At 37.0% G+C, this 16,551-nt stretch overlaps 2 protein-coding genes across 2 annotated transcripts in view; one reads left to right on the forward strand and one right to left on the reverse strand.

The window, feature by feature from the left end:
* The window catches only part of LOC135681118 (spectrin beta chain, non-erythrocytic 5), a 129,706-nt gene that overhangs the window by 22,929 nt on the left and 90,226 nt on the right, over positions 1-16,551 (reverse strand). Inside the window, exons 33-41 of the mRNA XM_065195419.2 lie at positions 16,194-16,353; positions 14,776-14,853; positions 12,925-13,064; positions 12,123-12,246; positions 11,832-11,978; positions 8,997-9,260; positions 7,701-7,831; positions 1,406-1,592; positions 33-233 (exon numbers count right to left, since the gene is read on the reverse strand). Of these exons, the coding sequence (XP_065051491.2) occupies positions 33-233; positions 1,406-1,592; positions 7,701-7,831; positions 8,997-9,260; positions 11,832-11,978; positions 12,123-12,246; positions 12,925-13,064; positions 14,776-14,853; positions 16,194-16,353 (1,432 nt within the window). The remainder of the gene's footprint in view (positions 1-32; positions 234-1,405; positions 1,593-7,700; positions 7,832-8,996; positions 9,261-11,831; positions 11,979-12,122; positions 12,247-12,924; positions 13,065-14,775; positions 14,854-16,193; positions 16,354-16,551) is intronic.
* On the forward strand, positions 5,080-6,997 carry LOC148958715 (uncharacterized). Its single transcript, XM_089111737.1, has one exon. It carries the CDS (start codon positions 5,298-5,300, stop codon positions 6,795-6,797), a length of 1,500 nt encoding a protein of 499 aa, XP_088967863.1. The 5' UTR covers positions 5,080-5,297; the 3' UTR covers positions 6,798-6,997.

Raw genomic sequence — 16,551 nt, forward strand, 5'->3', positions numbered from 1 at the left:
TCCGACTCACTGAAGAATCAAAGTTTACGGACCTGGAATGCATCTCTGTCTTCAAGAATTCGCCTTTGTCTGTTACCAGATGCCTTCTGCAATTTCCGTAAACTATGTTCCAGGTTTTGACAGGCTCTCTGGGCAATCTCCTTGCAGCTTTGCCGACTTTTTACCAACTCATTTCCTTTTTCAGCTAGCTTCGCAATGATGGCAGAATGACTTTTCAGCTCGTTTTCCATCGCCTAAAATAACATTGCAAAAAGTTTACCATGTATTTGTTCATGCACATATGTATTTTACCATGTTTAGCCAACGAGTAACTAATACATAAGAATATATAACTTGTGCAACCATTTGCAACCATTTCCCTTTTAACCATTGAAGCTCTTGTATGCGAACAATAGATCCGGTCTTTGCTACTGTAAGCCACAAAGGCTTGATATGATATGCATGCCAACAGAGAGGGTGTAGTAATGAGTCAATTGCCCCTGGGCCCGTATGCAAAGAGGGGTCCACTGGTAATTGAACTGTCTTTATTAAAATATGACTCTCGGTGACATGGCAATTACAAAGAACATCTTTGCTGGGAAAAATTAAATTAAAAGTAAATAAAGAAAATTTCTTTATCTTAATATCATAAAAGAATCTTAGATTCATTCTCTATTTTAATTTATTTATCTAAAACATATTTACCCTGGCACACAATTCAGTTAACAAACAAACCTACCTATTAAATATTAAAAGCTGTTTACAATAATTTGACAAAAGAAAGAAGCTACTAAATGTGATAAAAAATAAACATGAGGATGCAGATCAGCTTTTCTTTGATTTTCTCAGTTCAAAGCTCTTAAATTCGTTTTGACACAATGAATCGTAGAGACTAATTCCATTTCCGAGTCGTCCATTCCACGCGTCGGTTCCTCGAAAGGCAAATGATTTTTGGCCATTAGCTGTTCTCATTTTTGTTTAAGGAAGATTAAAATTTTGTACTGCGTAACACCCGAGTACGAAAATTAGACAATTTTAGGAAAATATTACCTAGTTATTCAGGTGCAAGGTCATTTAAGGATTTACATACAATTGTAGATATTTCTCGATCAATCAGTTTATCAATTTTTCTGGTGAAAGGAACCTAAACATTTTGCCCAGTGTCGCTTTCGGCGTCCCTGACGGTTTGCAAAATGAATTATAGTTCTGCGTGAAAAATGAATTATACAGAGACTAGATAACAAGAGCAAATAGAAATATAAGAACAAGTTTGCAGATTCTTGGAAGAACAATACAAAAAGCCTCACTTTGTCCCCACAGACATTAATTTTAAAGACACAAACATAATTCACACACGGTATTACCATATTTCGTTATCTACATATGAAAAAACGGACTGCCTCATGGGAAGTTATTAGTCTCTTACCTCATGTCTGTTTAAAAGTCTCTGAGTTGCGGTGAGATCAGTTCCGTATTCTGAGTTTTCGATCTGCACCAAATGATCATTGATCCACGAAAGCTGCACATCAACTTCAAATAAGAATTGCTGCAATGCGTATGCATCTTCCAGTGACAAGCTTCTTGATTTAGAGGCATCGATAATTTCAACCATTCTTGGTGGAAAAGAGCATTTTGTGAGAAAAAAAATGAAATTAATTTCAGAAAACATGATTTTTAGAGGCAAAGCTTTTGTTCCTCAAAAAGCATAATGAAGAATGCTACTTCATTATCAAATTAATTTAGGCACTTGGAGTTTCTTCCAAAAACCTGTTCAGCCCTTGTTTTAGTTTCAAGTCCGAGCTTCTTTCTGTGTCAACTGATTTTTAAACTAAGCTGAAATTTGAAAATAGCAAAAAAGAGTCAGGATACCACTTTTTACTCAAAGGCTGCTTGTCCGCCACCCTTCCGAGTTTGAATAATGATAAAAAATGTATATGTATCATTAATGTATACAGTGGTTGAAGAGCAACTAAGAATTCTCCAAGATATTGAATATTTCGGCAGTCGGATTTGTCGAAAGAAAGATTCGTCATGTTACCCAGCTATATAAATGTAAGTTGCAAAGGAAGTGCCATGCGATTGTAACTAGTTTTTGTAAATGAGGCACGCAGCCACAACCGCAATGCTTAATCGGCTTAACAGGTTCAGAAATTTTAAGACATAAAGAAATTATGGAAACACTCGTTTACATGGGATTTCTTCCGTTCTCAAAATTTCTGAAAATGAAAAATGGATGTTTTCAACCAAAAACGTTTACCGTAGCCTTAAATCATTAATAGGCCAGAGGTGAGAGGGGGAGCATTATCACCTGAGCTGGCAATTAACCAGACTAGCTTTTTCTGACTCAACTTTTTGCGTAGATTACGAATCCGGATGTTGCTTTGGCGTTTAGGGGGGCGTTTTCTAGATATAGGGGGTCAAAGCCCAAAAAACACGCGATGTGACCTAATTTGACTGTATTTAATTATTGCACTTTAGGAAATGTTTAATTTTATTAAAAATTGGTTTCTTGATCAATGCTCTGTCAAATTTGGCCTTTTCTGGCATTGATGGGGGGGGGGGGAGGCAGGCAGTTACAGGGAAAGGGAATTTCACTATTACTGTATTCTTAAAGCGTTTAGTTTAAATTCGCCTTCTCCTTCTGATTCGCTTGCAAACAATAGCTCCGCAATGTCCTCAGGATAGTATAGTAGGGCTCCGTGAACCAATCAATTAACAGATCATCTAACCAGCCGTGATTGGCTGGTTCTTTTTTGTTGATTATGCTTTGTAAAGCTTGTCTCTTTACTCTTGCTACAAAGTTTGCACGCTTGAAGTGTTTTTCGAGGCTGCTTTTACATGAGGGCAGCAGTGACCGACCAGTTACTTTGTTTTCCTTTTGAAAAGTCCACCAGAATATAGCATATCTTGCTTCATTCACTGACAGCAATCGTTTCTCTCCATACAGTGTGCAAACAAACCTTTCTAAGCCGAGTAACAAATTACCACAAGTAACAATTTTTCTTGCCAAGCTCTGATAACATTTTTTGGATTTCTTCATCGCCTCCAAAAAGCGTTTCCAAAATGCAGGCTTTCTTTTCGCAAGAAGGATGAGATGTAGAAATTTCCCGAAAATGCATGCAGGCCAAGGAGCGCTTGCTTTCGCAATAAAGATAGCGCAAAAGCATTTAGACCCACTAGTCTCCTGTATTTTCCTCTTCCGTACTACATAAAGAAATGCAAGTTTTTAGCCTCGTTGGCTAAAAGGATAACAAGAATATCAACATCTCCAGAGCGCACAATGCAAACTGTCTCCTGTCCATTATTCATCCGTAGGGCATGGTGAAGTAGGTAGCAGATTTTGGTATCTGCTTTCCCATGGTTTGTGTTTGACTTTCCCACCTAAATTACACCTTTGCTCTCAATCTTAACACAAGAATTTTTTCTTGCAAAGTATATTACTTGATCGTTGAGTTGAGACTACTTATTGTGGCGCTAGAAATTCTCTGACGGAGGGGCTTGACCTTCCGATAGGGGGGCTATGCAATTGGAGAGAAAGCATGGAATCCCAATTGCAAAAAGACGCACAATCATTAAGATTATGACAGGACATGAATATAACAGACAAGAAAGAACAGCTACTTTGAGCGTGATTAATATTCTTTTGTGGGGAACTCGCCTTTATAACAAAATATCCCTAAAAAGACAAAAGACATATGTTAAGAAAGTTCTTTGTAGGCCTTTTTCCATGATTTTTCTATATTCACAACGCTGTAAACTTTTCTGAGTAATAAAAAAAGACTTCATTTAATCATTAAACAGAATAGGAACCATGACACGAAAGTTAGTACCTGAGACGGCACCATGGTGGGGGAAATTTTCGAACTTTGATGCTTCCAGTTTGCTGGAAAATTCACTCATTAAAGACATTTTTACTACTTTACAATACAGTCTTATTCCTAAAATAAATATCCGCGGGTGGAACGCTATTTGACTGTTTTAATCGATTTTCTGGCAGTCATTCTCATCGTTCGCGCAACCAACGCTGAAAAATTGTAATGTGGAGTTTAGCTCCCAGTGGTTTCAGTTTGCAAATTAACGGTTGAAATATTAACGTGCCGAGGAGCGAAGAGGAACAAATCGAAATGAAAATGAAAACAATCAAATATACCATCGACTATTATTTATTTTTTTAACTAACGCCACCACCAAATTTGCTGAGTAAGTACCAAAAATGTCGAATCTGATGAGAACAGATTCAGAACTCTTGGGGGGAGGGGTGTTATCCATGTGTCCCAATGTGTGTGTGGGTTATTAGATCTCAAATGTTTTTTATGTCTTTTTAATGCTATCTCTTTATCTTTTGAAATTATGTCCCAGTGATATTTTAAAATTTTCCTTACATTGATAGTTCAACTGTCTCTTGGCATGCATCAAAGTATTCGATTTTTGCAATTTTTATGATTGTGTTCCAGATAATCTATGTTGAAGATAAAAATAACTTACAGAAAGTTTTTCGATTCTTTACTCCGAAGATTTTTCAAGTTCTCACCGAAATTTCACCGATTATTTTTCCAGATTAATTTTTGGCAGCGGGTTTTTTGGTACTCTGATTGATTTTAATGCAGTATGTAGTAGCATACACTTGGCTGTTTTGCATCTGTATCTTCAGTTGTTGCAAGGGCAAGAGGATTAGTAAGAGCTTTGTCTATATCAACAGATCCCTTTTCTTTGAACGATGTTGAACAACAAGTTTTCAAAACTTCTTATATTTCAAGAACAAATGTAATTTGAAACTATTATCACTGTCTTTTTGTTTTCGTAAGATTACTACATCACCAGATAATAACAAAAATTACCAATTTTTAAAGGGTGATAGCAGAAAACAGTCAAATTAGGTCAGATCGCGTGTTTTTGGGCTTTGACCCCCTATATCTAGAAAACGCCCCCCTAAATGCCAAAGCAACATCCGGATTCGTAATCTACACAAAAAGTTGAGTCAGAAAAAGTTAGTCTGGTTAATTGCCAGCTCAGGTGATAATGCTCCCCCTCTCACCTCTGGTCTATAAAGGCTTTATAATCGCTTGATGTTAAAGTGCTTTATATATATTGCGCTTGTGACGTTATTAGCCTCGTATTTATGTTATGTTGGGCATGCGCCCGGTTCGTTATGTTATGTTATATTATGTTATGCGTGAGATTATGAAATGGAGTATTGAAGTTCGAATTCGGGTGTTCTTTCGTTGTTATATACCGGATATTCTTACATGGTGTCAGGTGAAACACCCATCTTTGATGTTTAGGAGGTAAATGATTACCTTGCTGGTTCTTGTTTTGCGATGACAGATCCGGATCCAATCGTGCCTGGGCCTAGTGCTTCCTCTGAAGGAAATAGCGGAACATCGGCGTTTATACCTAACGTGCCATTACCCCCACGATTAAGTTTAGAAGGGAATTTGGCAGAGAATTGGAAGCAATGGAAGCAAATCTATGATGCGTACGAAACTGTTACGAATTTGAAGTCTAAACCAGACAATTTTCGAGTGGCTGCTTTCATCACTTGCATAGGACCGGAAGCTCTTCGAATACACAATTCACTTCCGTACCAGGAGGAGGGTGAACGTCAAAACATTGAGCGAATCTTCGAATTATGGAATACTTACTGTATTGGAGAAACAAATGTGATTTACGAACGGTATAAATTCAATAATTGTACACAGGGCCCTACAGAGTCAATTGAAACTTATGCGGCTTCTTTGCGTGCCCTCGCAGCCACATGTGCATTTGGACCACTTAATGATGAGTTGATACGTGACCGAATTGTTTGTGGCATTCACAACAATGCTGTGCGACGTAAGCTACTGCAAGAACCAAAACTCTCATTATCTAAATGCATTGACTTATGCAGGGCCACAGAAACAACTACTGCTCAAGCAAAAATAATGGCTGGCCAAGATGATAGTCAAGACCTCATGGCCCATTATGTTGGAAAGCAAAGCAGCCCGAGGAAGACCACTGGAGACACAAGAGGTTTTATTTCCGACTGCAAATTTTGTGGGCGTAGCCATAAAAGAAACAAAGAGAGTTGCCCAGCCTTTGGCACATATTGTTCTGGTTGTGGTAAGAGAAACCATTTTGTTGAGAATTGCAGCTTGAAGAAATCACCAGGTATGAGAGATACATTTTCTAAAGCCAAAATACATGCAGTGAAGGAAGAAAACACTTCAAGTGATGATGAAATTCTTATTGTTGAAATTTCACCCAAAAATAATCTGGCAATAAATGCTGTGTCCCAGTCCCCTCCTAAGAACAAAATTTTTGCCTCCATGATTATAAAAGGCAGGCAAATTAATTTTCAAATTGACTCAGGTGCTACCTGTAATGTCCTTCCAGAACACTTCGTTCCTCCAGGCACAAAAGTTGAAAGATCGGATCACTCTTTGCGCCTGTATAGCCAAGCCTTATTGCCGATAAATGGTATTTGTAAACTTAAGGTAGTAAACCCAAAGATCCAGACTGAGTACACTGTCAGATTTGTTGTTGTAAAAGGTGACTATGTGCCATTATTAGGAGCTAATGCAGCACAAAAGATGGGACTTCTGACTGTTAATTATGCTAATATCTTCAACGCAAATGTAGATAATGTTAGCTCTAACAGTATTGCTTCAAACAGCACACATCAACAGGCACAACCAACGGTTGTCATGGAAAAAGTCTTATCGACCACCGCAGTGGCTCCACTCAGTATTGCAGATATAGAGAACCGTTTTGGAGATGTCTTTGAAGGTCTGGGTCACATGCCAGGCAAATTGCACTTAGATGTTGATGAGTCATGGTAAAATACCTGGCCAAGTTTCTTCCCAGACTATCTGAAGTATGCGAACCTCTGAGAAGTTTGACCCACAAAGATGCACCATAACTTTAATTAAACGAAATACTTTATTTTGTTCAATGATGCACCATAACTTTAATAACAAATAACAATGCAGATAGTCTATTTCTGAATCGATACATTGCAGCTGCTTTTTCTCCACACTGTGCTGCTACTGAGTCTTAAGCTTTTTTATGCTCTTTTAAAAACACAACACAGTGTTAAGATATAACTTAAAAGACGAGAGAAAACACAAGTCATCTAGAAAGAAGCGAGAATTAAGAATACAACCATAACGATGTTTAGATAAAAAAGCTCCAAAATAATAGCTAGGGAAAAAATCAATTAATTGCCCTAGTTAGCTTTCTACCTGATCTTTTAAATAATTTATTACAAGGCTTGTGCAACAGCTATGTGCTGTGTTTTTGTAAGAGCATCAAAAAATTTAAGACTCAGTAGCCGCACAGTGTGGAGAAAAAGCAGCTGCAACATACCAATTCAACATTAGCAAAGTGGACGTGGTATGGGCATGTCACATGATCTTCAGGACTTGCCAAGACATTCCTTCAGGGCACCGTACAGGGAGGGAGAAGGAGAGGCAGACAAAGGAAACGATAGGAAGATAACATCCGGGATTGGACGGGTCTGGGGCTGAGCGACACTGTAAGGAGAGCAGAGGAACGAGAGTAATGGCGAATTTTGGTTGCCAGGTCGTGTGGCGCCCCAACAATCCCCAAGACTATGGGAAAGATTGATTGATTGATTAACAAAGCATAGCAGACATTAGTGAATTTTCAATGGATGATGTATAACCCTTCAATTAAGTGCATCGAAAATAAATGCAGGCAATACACAGATTGAAAAAGAATACCGTTTTTTAATGGCATCAAGTTGACTCAAAACATCCTTTGATCGAAAATTTCCATTTTCATGCATTTTCTCTGCTTGCCTTTCCAGTTCACACAGATCTTGTTGGTGTTGCTTGATGTCCTTTTCGTATAACTGGGAAAAACAACAGGAACAATCACAAAACGAAGATAATAGGGATTCACTGCAGACCATAGATTTTAACAACAAGACCGTCGAGTTAGATTGGCGAAATATAAGCCTACAAAACATCCATTAGATATTTTTAAAACACCCATCACTTAATACACATTGTGAAAGAGACAGAAAAATCTCCATTTGGCTCCGGGACATCTGGCGAGAAGGTCTTATCATATTTGGCATTTCCAGCATCTATTCACATTACACCCTCCCATTGATAATATTGAGCAAAGAGCACGACGCATGGAGAGAGGTTCTCTCTCTTAAGTATATATAATTACATATATTATATATATATATATATATATATATATTATATTCTTATTAGAAGACATGCTTCTCTTTGCGGTATACATCTGTGTCCCGCCCAAGTCACAATAACACGCCTTGTGACATATCTATGCGACAATTGACTAAAGCACATTTAAACGATATATTGAATGACCCTTTCGATAGATATCGAGAATCTTGTTCTTAACTGAATTATTGACAAACATCAGACGATACAATTAGTGTCAACAAATGGTAGCAGTCCCTAAGCCAACAGCTGCTAATTGAAAACAAAATAATTTTAGCTATCACAATCAGATCATGCTTTTTTCATTGCTTTCTGAGAAAGATTTTTAAAATTTTTGCATAATAGTTGATTTAGAGAAGATAATTTTTTATCTTGTCAATATAAGAAAATTGCGTTATATCTCTAAAAATACAGTCTAAGCGACTCCAGATTGCTTGGTTTAAAAGAATCCTTCAAGGTGAAAGCGTTTCAAGTTGATTTTAAACGTTGTAGGTGCTTAGTAAAAGTCTTGAGTGAGGTGACCTTTCTGCATCTTACATTCATTTTGCAGTTTGACGCTTGTCACAAATTTTTGCCTTTACATTGATGTTCAAGTCCTTCGCGATGACAGAAATGAAACATCCCTCAAAATTCTTCTCGCAAAATCAGATCTGCTGTTTATTTCGTTGAAGCTAATATAAAAAGAATGAATGATATTTTGCCACTCACAAAAACTGTTCACGCTACACGGAGAAAAACAAATGACCGATACTGTTATGGCTAGGGATGCTGCCAACACTCCTAATAAAATCACAATACTGTTAACAACAATCCAGGTCTCACCAGCTGCTTGTTCCGCAAAAATCTAACAGTTGCTAAATCATCCCCAAAATCTTGAGAAGAAAGTAGCACTTTGATTTGATCACACCAGATGTTGAAATCGTCAATGGCGCTTGAAAAGGCCCTTGCTGTAGTTGCTTGCTCTAAATGTTGTTGCTTGACGCGTGAGCTTCTATCAAGCTGATCCCAGTTATCGTCTAGGTTTTGCAGTAGATCTTTTATCTCTTCTGAAGAGACATGGTTTTCTGCTATCATGTCCTCGCCAGTCTTGAAAAAAAACATGCAGAAAAAATTGAAAAGCACGCTCGTCATTTCAGACCTCGACATTAATACCTCCTTGAATTATTGCATAAAGTCAAAGATTCTGTGAATCTCAAAGGAAAGTTAGTAAACCTTTTAATTTGCCTGGTTATTAAGAAGCAGTAATAAAGGGAATGAGCATTTGATTCAGATATATTATTTTTTAAAGTTTTAAAGCCAGCTTTCTTCCATGAGCGATCTTCTTCTTTCTCGGTCAGGATAAAACAATGGGTGGCTAAAAAAGTTTCGACTTTTGGTGAATTTGGCAAACTACGAGAACTTTGAGCAATCAAGAATTACACAAAGTTGTAAGAAGCTAAAACTGGAGACTAGAAATTGATTATGGCAAAAAAATATTGGAGTTTCATGAACTATTCTTGAACTAAGCTGTCCGAAGAAGACCAGCCAGGAGTGGCGGCATGGGGGGGCAAGGGGGGGCTTTAGCCCCCCCTAAATTTTTGTTAGCCCCCCCGTCGGCAGGCAATCAATTTTTGCTTTCTCTATACCGTCGGCACTTGATGGATGTCACCTGGTTTACATGTTGTTTGAATGACATAAATAATCGAGGAGAAAACTGCACTGGCTGGTTTATGGTTTTCTCAATGGCTTTTCTTCGGCAATTTTACTATCATAGTGTCATTATATCCTGTCTCTTCCGTGAAAGCTGTGACTTAATTTCATGGTGCTCCTTCGCATGACCCACAATACCATCGTGCTCCTCTCGGTTATAAATAAAGTCTTTAATGAATTTTCTTCTTAAGGGATTCTCTTTTCGTTTCAAGACATTATTATTGCCAATGAAAACATTTCGATCATGAGCACATTTTGCGTAATAAATTTTTCAAAAAGCACTTCTTGTCCTATTCCATCAACTATTTTTCAATAGCATTGTTCACCGCATAGCTTGCGACAAACGAATGGTTTAGAGAAAACCATCGATTAATTTCTTCCAACATAGATAGGAAGAAATATTCAACAATAGGCAATATTTGCGCACTAAGTTTCTTACAAGGCACAAATTGCCGAGAAAATCTCGTGGACTCCGACACAGGTTGGAAAGTGGGGACGGGGAGGGGGCAAGGGAGAATTTTGCACCCACAACAAACGATTTTGGAAAAATGCTCTATTTTTAAAATTGTTAAAATTTTTAAAATTAAAATTGTGCCTCGTGTCCATTTCTCCTAAAGTTTCTCAGTAGAAGCATCAACTGCAATTCACTATGAGCTCCAGATTTTTCTTAACATTCATAAGGCATGCTAAGATGGAGAGAGGGATCTAAATTTAAAAGTAACTGACAACCTGGTATTTTTCGAGACCACGGCGAAATTGTTGATTTTATCTGCTGTAAAAAGTTTTGCAAAAAGACAATAATTTTCAATAGGATTAGGAGGATTGCTTTAGTGAAATCTGCCTAAAAGAGTGCATTTTCCAGGGAACTTGAAGCATCACAATTCGAAAATTTCCTGCCCCTTCGGCGGCAACAGGTGCCGCCTCAGGTAGTAACTATATATTTTGCCCGTCCCGATATAGAGATTTGACAAGACTATTAGAAAAGTCGGTCATTATCATACAGAGTTAGATTGACAAAATGTATTGCAGAGGTTTGTGACACCAGCTAAAAAGTTTCAGGCAATAATTTTTTAATCAGGTAAATTTGCATTACACAGCCCCCCCCCCCCACCCAACGAGGCTTGCCTCGCGACGGCCCTGCCTACTAAATGGGGCAAATCGAATTTTTTTTCTGTCGGCAATTTGACACATCCAGCGTCGGCAGTTACGGAGAATATAATCTTCGGCACCTCGAAGGTTTGTCTCTAGCGCCACCCCTGAGACCAGCAGGTACCTTAGTAGTATGTTGGTTTACTTAAGTCTTTCGAAAGGTGCCACGTTTTGGGGAATTATCGCTTTCTGTTAGAGGCCATCTGCTATTGGCGTGATCGCTATAAATAAATGCTGCTTTAAGCACCTATTTTCTACAACTGGACGTTGACGGAACCGGTTTGCAGAGACAGTATGACGTAACATTAAGTAATAAGTTAGAGCCATCCATATAATTGCAGCTTGAGAATCACGGCTTTTGGGTATAACCACTCCTCTTTATCAGTACGCAGTTCCTTAAAGGCTGTCGAAAGATACTAACGAGGCTTAGGCAATCTTTCAGTAAAAAAATTGACCAATCAGTGAGTATGATTCCACTTTCACACTCGTTGATTGGCTAATACTAGTTGACAGATGGCTTAAGCCAGATTTATATCTGTTGATTACCTTTAAGATATAACAGAGCCTAAATCAATATCAGTGGTTATTATAAACAACAAAATATACGACACAGAAGGGTACATTGAATGAAAAATATATTAGATTCGTGCGATCTTAAAATTACTGTTCAAACGTTCTTTCGTAGTTCTAGGGCCTAGTTTCTTCTTAATGATGAGACTACAAAACAAGCTGAGTATAATAGTATAAATGAGAGAAATTGTCCAATTGAAAAAGCATTAGTTGTAGCATTGATAAAAGAGATATCAAGGAGGTATATACCTGCTCGAGACGCTTCTTTGAAACAGCATTTGAAATAATTTCTGCCTGAAGAGCCTGGTGTTTTAAAACCTTGCTTTGAAGACTAGACAAATCTTTGTAAGATTCGTCATTTGCCAAAGCCAGCTTATCATCCGTCCATGAAAGAAACTGTGGAAAAATGACATGTTGCTAAAACCAAGATAGGTATGAAATCAACTTATGTTCCTATTGTTACAAGGAACATACTTGGGTACTTAATTACGCAAACAGGGTACAAAGAAAATGTAGCATTTGTATTAAACCGACGCTTACTTCTTCAACATCCCCTCTGAATTGTTGGAAGTCTTGAGATTGCTCTAAGATCTTCCTTCTTTCCCTCAACAACTTAAGTGTCTTTTGAAGACTACTCAATGCTTCTTCTTTCTTTGCTGCGATTCTTTAATGATAAAAAAGGTTCGATATGGACCGTTGTTACATGAGACAGACAAAAGCTATCACAAAAGAAGAAACTCGCAATAATCAAAGGCAGCAGAGAAGTGGTTTGTTTTAATAAAAAAAATCCTTTAAAGGTTTAGTTCAATTTACATCTTCCAAAGACTGAAAACACAGTTTGAGTGAGGATTGATATTGGGACCTGCTTTCAGTGACAACTTTATATTGGGACAAGCTTTTAGGGCAAGTTTTAGTGACAATTTTATATTGGGACAAATTTCAGTAACAATTTTATGTTGGGACAAGCTTTCAGTGATGGCTGAAAAAGTTGAAACTGAGAAAAGCTTTTAGTGACAACTATATGTTGGGACAATCTTTTAACGACAGCTTTATGTTCGGACAAGCTTTCAGTGACAATTTTATGTTGGGACAAGCTTTCAGTGATGGCTGAAAAAAGTTTAAACTGAGAAAAGCTTTTAGTGACAACTTTATGTTGGGACAAGCTTTCAGTGACAACTTCATGTTGGGACAGGCTTTAAGTGAAAATTTAATGCCTCACAAGAATTCGATGACAATTTTGGGAAACTTCAGTCAAGGCTACAGATGAATAATTTAACTGAAATTTCTGTAATCTATACTTAGCAAACTCGTTCACATAATATTTCAACACAATCAAACTTACAAAGACGAATCAAAATGGCCTGTTTCTATCATTTCATCCGCGTTAATTACTAGCTTCTTCAACTTTTCTTCCAACTGCGATACTTTTTGCGATATTTCTTCAACCTGCTTAAGCAATGTAGTAACGTTTTCCATTGAGGCCTGAAATAAAACTAATTATGATTATCACGATTCTTAAACTTGCGTATATAAATTCTGGTTACAAATATTCCAAAGTGTCACAAAGAATAACAGAAAATTCGCTAAAAGGAAATCTCGATGCAATATTTAGTCTGTGTTTGGGTAACTATGCCAATTAGAACTTCATTTGTATGTTTTCTTGGAAATAGCGTTTCATAGCCTTTGACCATTTACACTAATCAACCACAGGAGAACATTGAAAGGTCCCGTCTACACAAATGCGTGGCCTTAATATAGCAGTCGCTTCATTATCAATAAATATGTAATGTAAATACGTGGCCTTAATATAGCAGTTGAGACGTGGGGAATATTCCCTGGCGCTAAGTATTGACAGAAAAACAGTATTTGGAAAAATATACTGGGAGAGAATATGAACGAGTGATACGACCCGGGCTTGGCAATCATAGTATTTACTATGATAAGCTGTAAAGGCTACCGCGAAATGGATCTACATGTAGACAACATTAGCCTTGAGTTTCTTGCGCTGCTTAGTGGTTATAAATAAACTGATGTATGGATAAGAATAGCTTGAAAGGACTTTTGCAAATACATAAATCTATAGAATTTTTGTCCCAATCTGATCCGATCTAATAAATTTCGATAAGGAGACACAGGGAAGCTGGCTTCTTGGAAGCAAGGTCTCCTTTTAACTAGGTAGGAAACTACAAATACTAATTTTGGTTGTCTACCGAAACCCGTTTTTTTCTTATAAGAAAAAACACAGCGCAAAACCATGTTCTAGACACGTGAGAGCTTACGCACAAGCAAAATGAATTTCTCAGTAACCTTTTTAACAGGTTTATTGCAAATGAAGAAATTATTCCGTTAACATGCTTTTTAAAAGGCTTTCGTGATTCAAGGTTCAGATTTCGTTTCTGTTAAATAGCGTTAAGAATGTTCGGCTGCGAAATAAACATAATTTCAAGCATAAGGAAAAAGCTCATTCGACAAAGAGAACTGTAAGACTTCTTACCAAAACAGTGGAATTTTAACATACACATATTACATTAACATAATAAGGATTGACTTCAGAAATCGCAATGACATCTTTTTTCTCAATAGGTCTATTGGAATAAAGATAATCAAATAAAACAGGTTTTAGATTGTAGTATATAATTATAAAAACAATTTTAAATTGTGATATAGCTATAATGATTAGATCATTTTTAACCGTCATCAAAGATATTGTTTATAAACATTAAAAACCCCAGAATCTATTTCATTTCTTGATAGCCCAAGTGTATAGCGCGGGCTTATCCATTGTGCGTCAGTCACAAAGCTGATTTGTATATTAACTGAACTTTTTAATAGGTTAATGAAAATGAATGAATGAAGATAAAATGATTCTAATTACAAAAATTAGCTGAGGTGAACTGAGTGGAGTTGTGTGCTGAGTAGAAAGATCAAAACAAAGGGCGAAATTTAAGCAGAGGACTCAGAACACGTTGTTATGTGTAAATGAATGTCTTATATTCACTTAAGGACAGCAAATCACAGAATCAGACGTTGCAACGAAAGACTATAAGCAAAGGAAACAGGTGACAAATATGAACAAGCTGAAAAAAATCTGTTTGTTTGTGCTGTTGAGTAGAAAAAATGCTTCCCCCTATCACCAAAGTGAATGAGCAGCTGTTAGAAAATTAACAAGAAAAACAATTTAAATCAAGCCTACCCCAGTGTCATCAGTGGACAACAATTTTTGAATGACGATTGTTTTTGAAATGAATGAGTCTGCATCGCTGTGAAACATCTGAAAATGAGAAATGTGAAGGAGCAAATTAATGAGATTTTGAAAATGCACTGGCTTGAAAATTGATATTAGCTTATCAGATTTATTACATTGCCCCAAAACTACCTGATTGCAAAAAGTTCGTAAACAGCAAAAAGTTCGTAAATTGCAAAAAGTTTTGTGCGGTACGTAGTCCTTTCGGGAGGATGAGGAACGTTAAGTAGACAACATGTCGATCCAATGAGAATATAGTACGCGTTAGGCTTTTCCATCTGCCCCAAAGAGCTGCGTGTCAATCATACATTCATGAGTAGTTTTTTGCGATTACCAGTGGCGGTGCAGCCCAAAAAAGATAGGACGCACATCTCAAAGACAATATTAGGCAACAACTTCGTGGCAACTTAGACAAAGCTGACACTAAAAGGACAACCGAACAAGTTCTTGCTGAAGAAACCTTAAGCCCGGCCCCTAGTAGCCGCTTTTTTCGACTGCAGACGCCAGATTGTCCAGCGTCGGCTTGCCATAGAGCTATCGTAAGCTAAACTCTTTCCATGCGTAGGTTTAATAAGTCACTTTTAGCGACCCTCCTGTAGGAAAACTGTGCTTAAAAACACAAAAAGCTATTCAGAGAAAGTTAGGAAATTTAAAACTTCCTTTTATCTAAGTATTTTTTTTCTGCTTTCGTTTTAGTAGGCTTCAATTAGCAGTAATTTTGCTATCACTTTACGCGCCTACTATAAAGAAATTAATAATAATAATAATAATAATAATAATAATAATAATAATAATAATAATAATAATAATAATAATAATAAAAATAATAATAATAATTATAATAATAATAGTAATAATACCTGACTGTGATGAATATGTATGAAAGGCAAACAGCCCTCATTTTGTTTAAGGAAGTCATCGCTGTCTTTTTGGGTCATGTTCATGATAACATTGGCCTAACAACTTGGATATTTTTTTAAAACGTTTTAAGAAATAAAATAAATTTTTCTAGCTATCTGGTTTTTTTGCGGCGTTTCCACGTCAAGTTGCATTAATTCGTCTTGTCGCACGCATTCTCACTGGGAAAGCATTTAACTACAAATCAAAGCCGTTGAATTTAATAAAATTTTACATAGGTTCAATAGTAAGCGGAAAAAAATGCAAATGGATGAAGAACAGAACATTATAACGAGTCCCTAGTTTGAAATTTCCACGGAGGGAGATGACATATCTAGGACTGGGGTGGGCAAATTTATCGGAAAAAAGAATGGCCCGAAGAAGTGTAGGGATGTGGCAAACCAGGTGAACATCCTTCTTTACGGAAATAGCAATAAAGGCATTTCTAAACATTAATATTTCACACATACCAATGCATATTTGCAGCCAGAAAGCTGACGTTCTCTTGCTTGCCAAAGCTCTGGGACATTCTTTTGATGCACCAACAGCTCTTCTATGAGACCATGAACATCTTCAGAAGTGGCGCTTTTGGAGATGAGGGCTTGCCCACTTTTGATCAAATTTGTGATCCTAAAATTCAATGGGAATGCCATTGAATAGATAAATATAATCGTTGCTTATAAAAAGCATATTGTTTTGATCATACACCATGCACTGATTTACTTTCAAACACAATTACTAATAAAGTAATTGTTAAAAGGAGACACTTGTCACAGAAGGCACTATCTAAGATGGTCTGATATCTTGGGAGGCCCTTTTTCAGTTGGT

The sequence above is a fragment of the Rhopilema esculentum genome, chromosome 12 (assembly GCF_057945365.1).
Source record: "Rhopilema esculentum isolate cy_ngs chromosome 12, ASM5794536v1, whole genome shotgun sequence".
Classification (NCBI taxonomy): Eukaryota; Metazoa; Cnidaria; class Scyphozoa; order Rhizostomeae; family Rhizostomatidae; genus Rhopilema; species Rhopilema esculentum.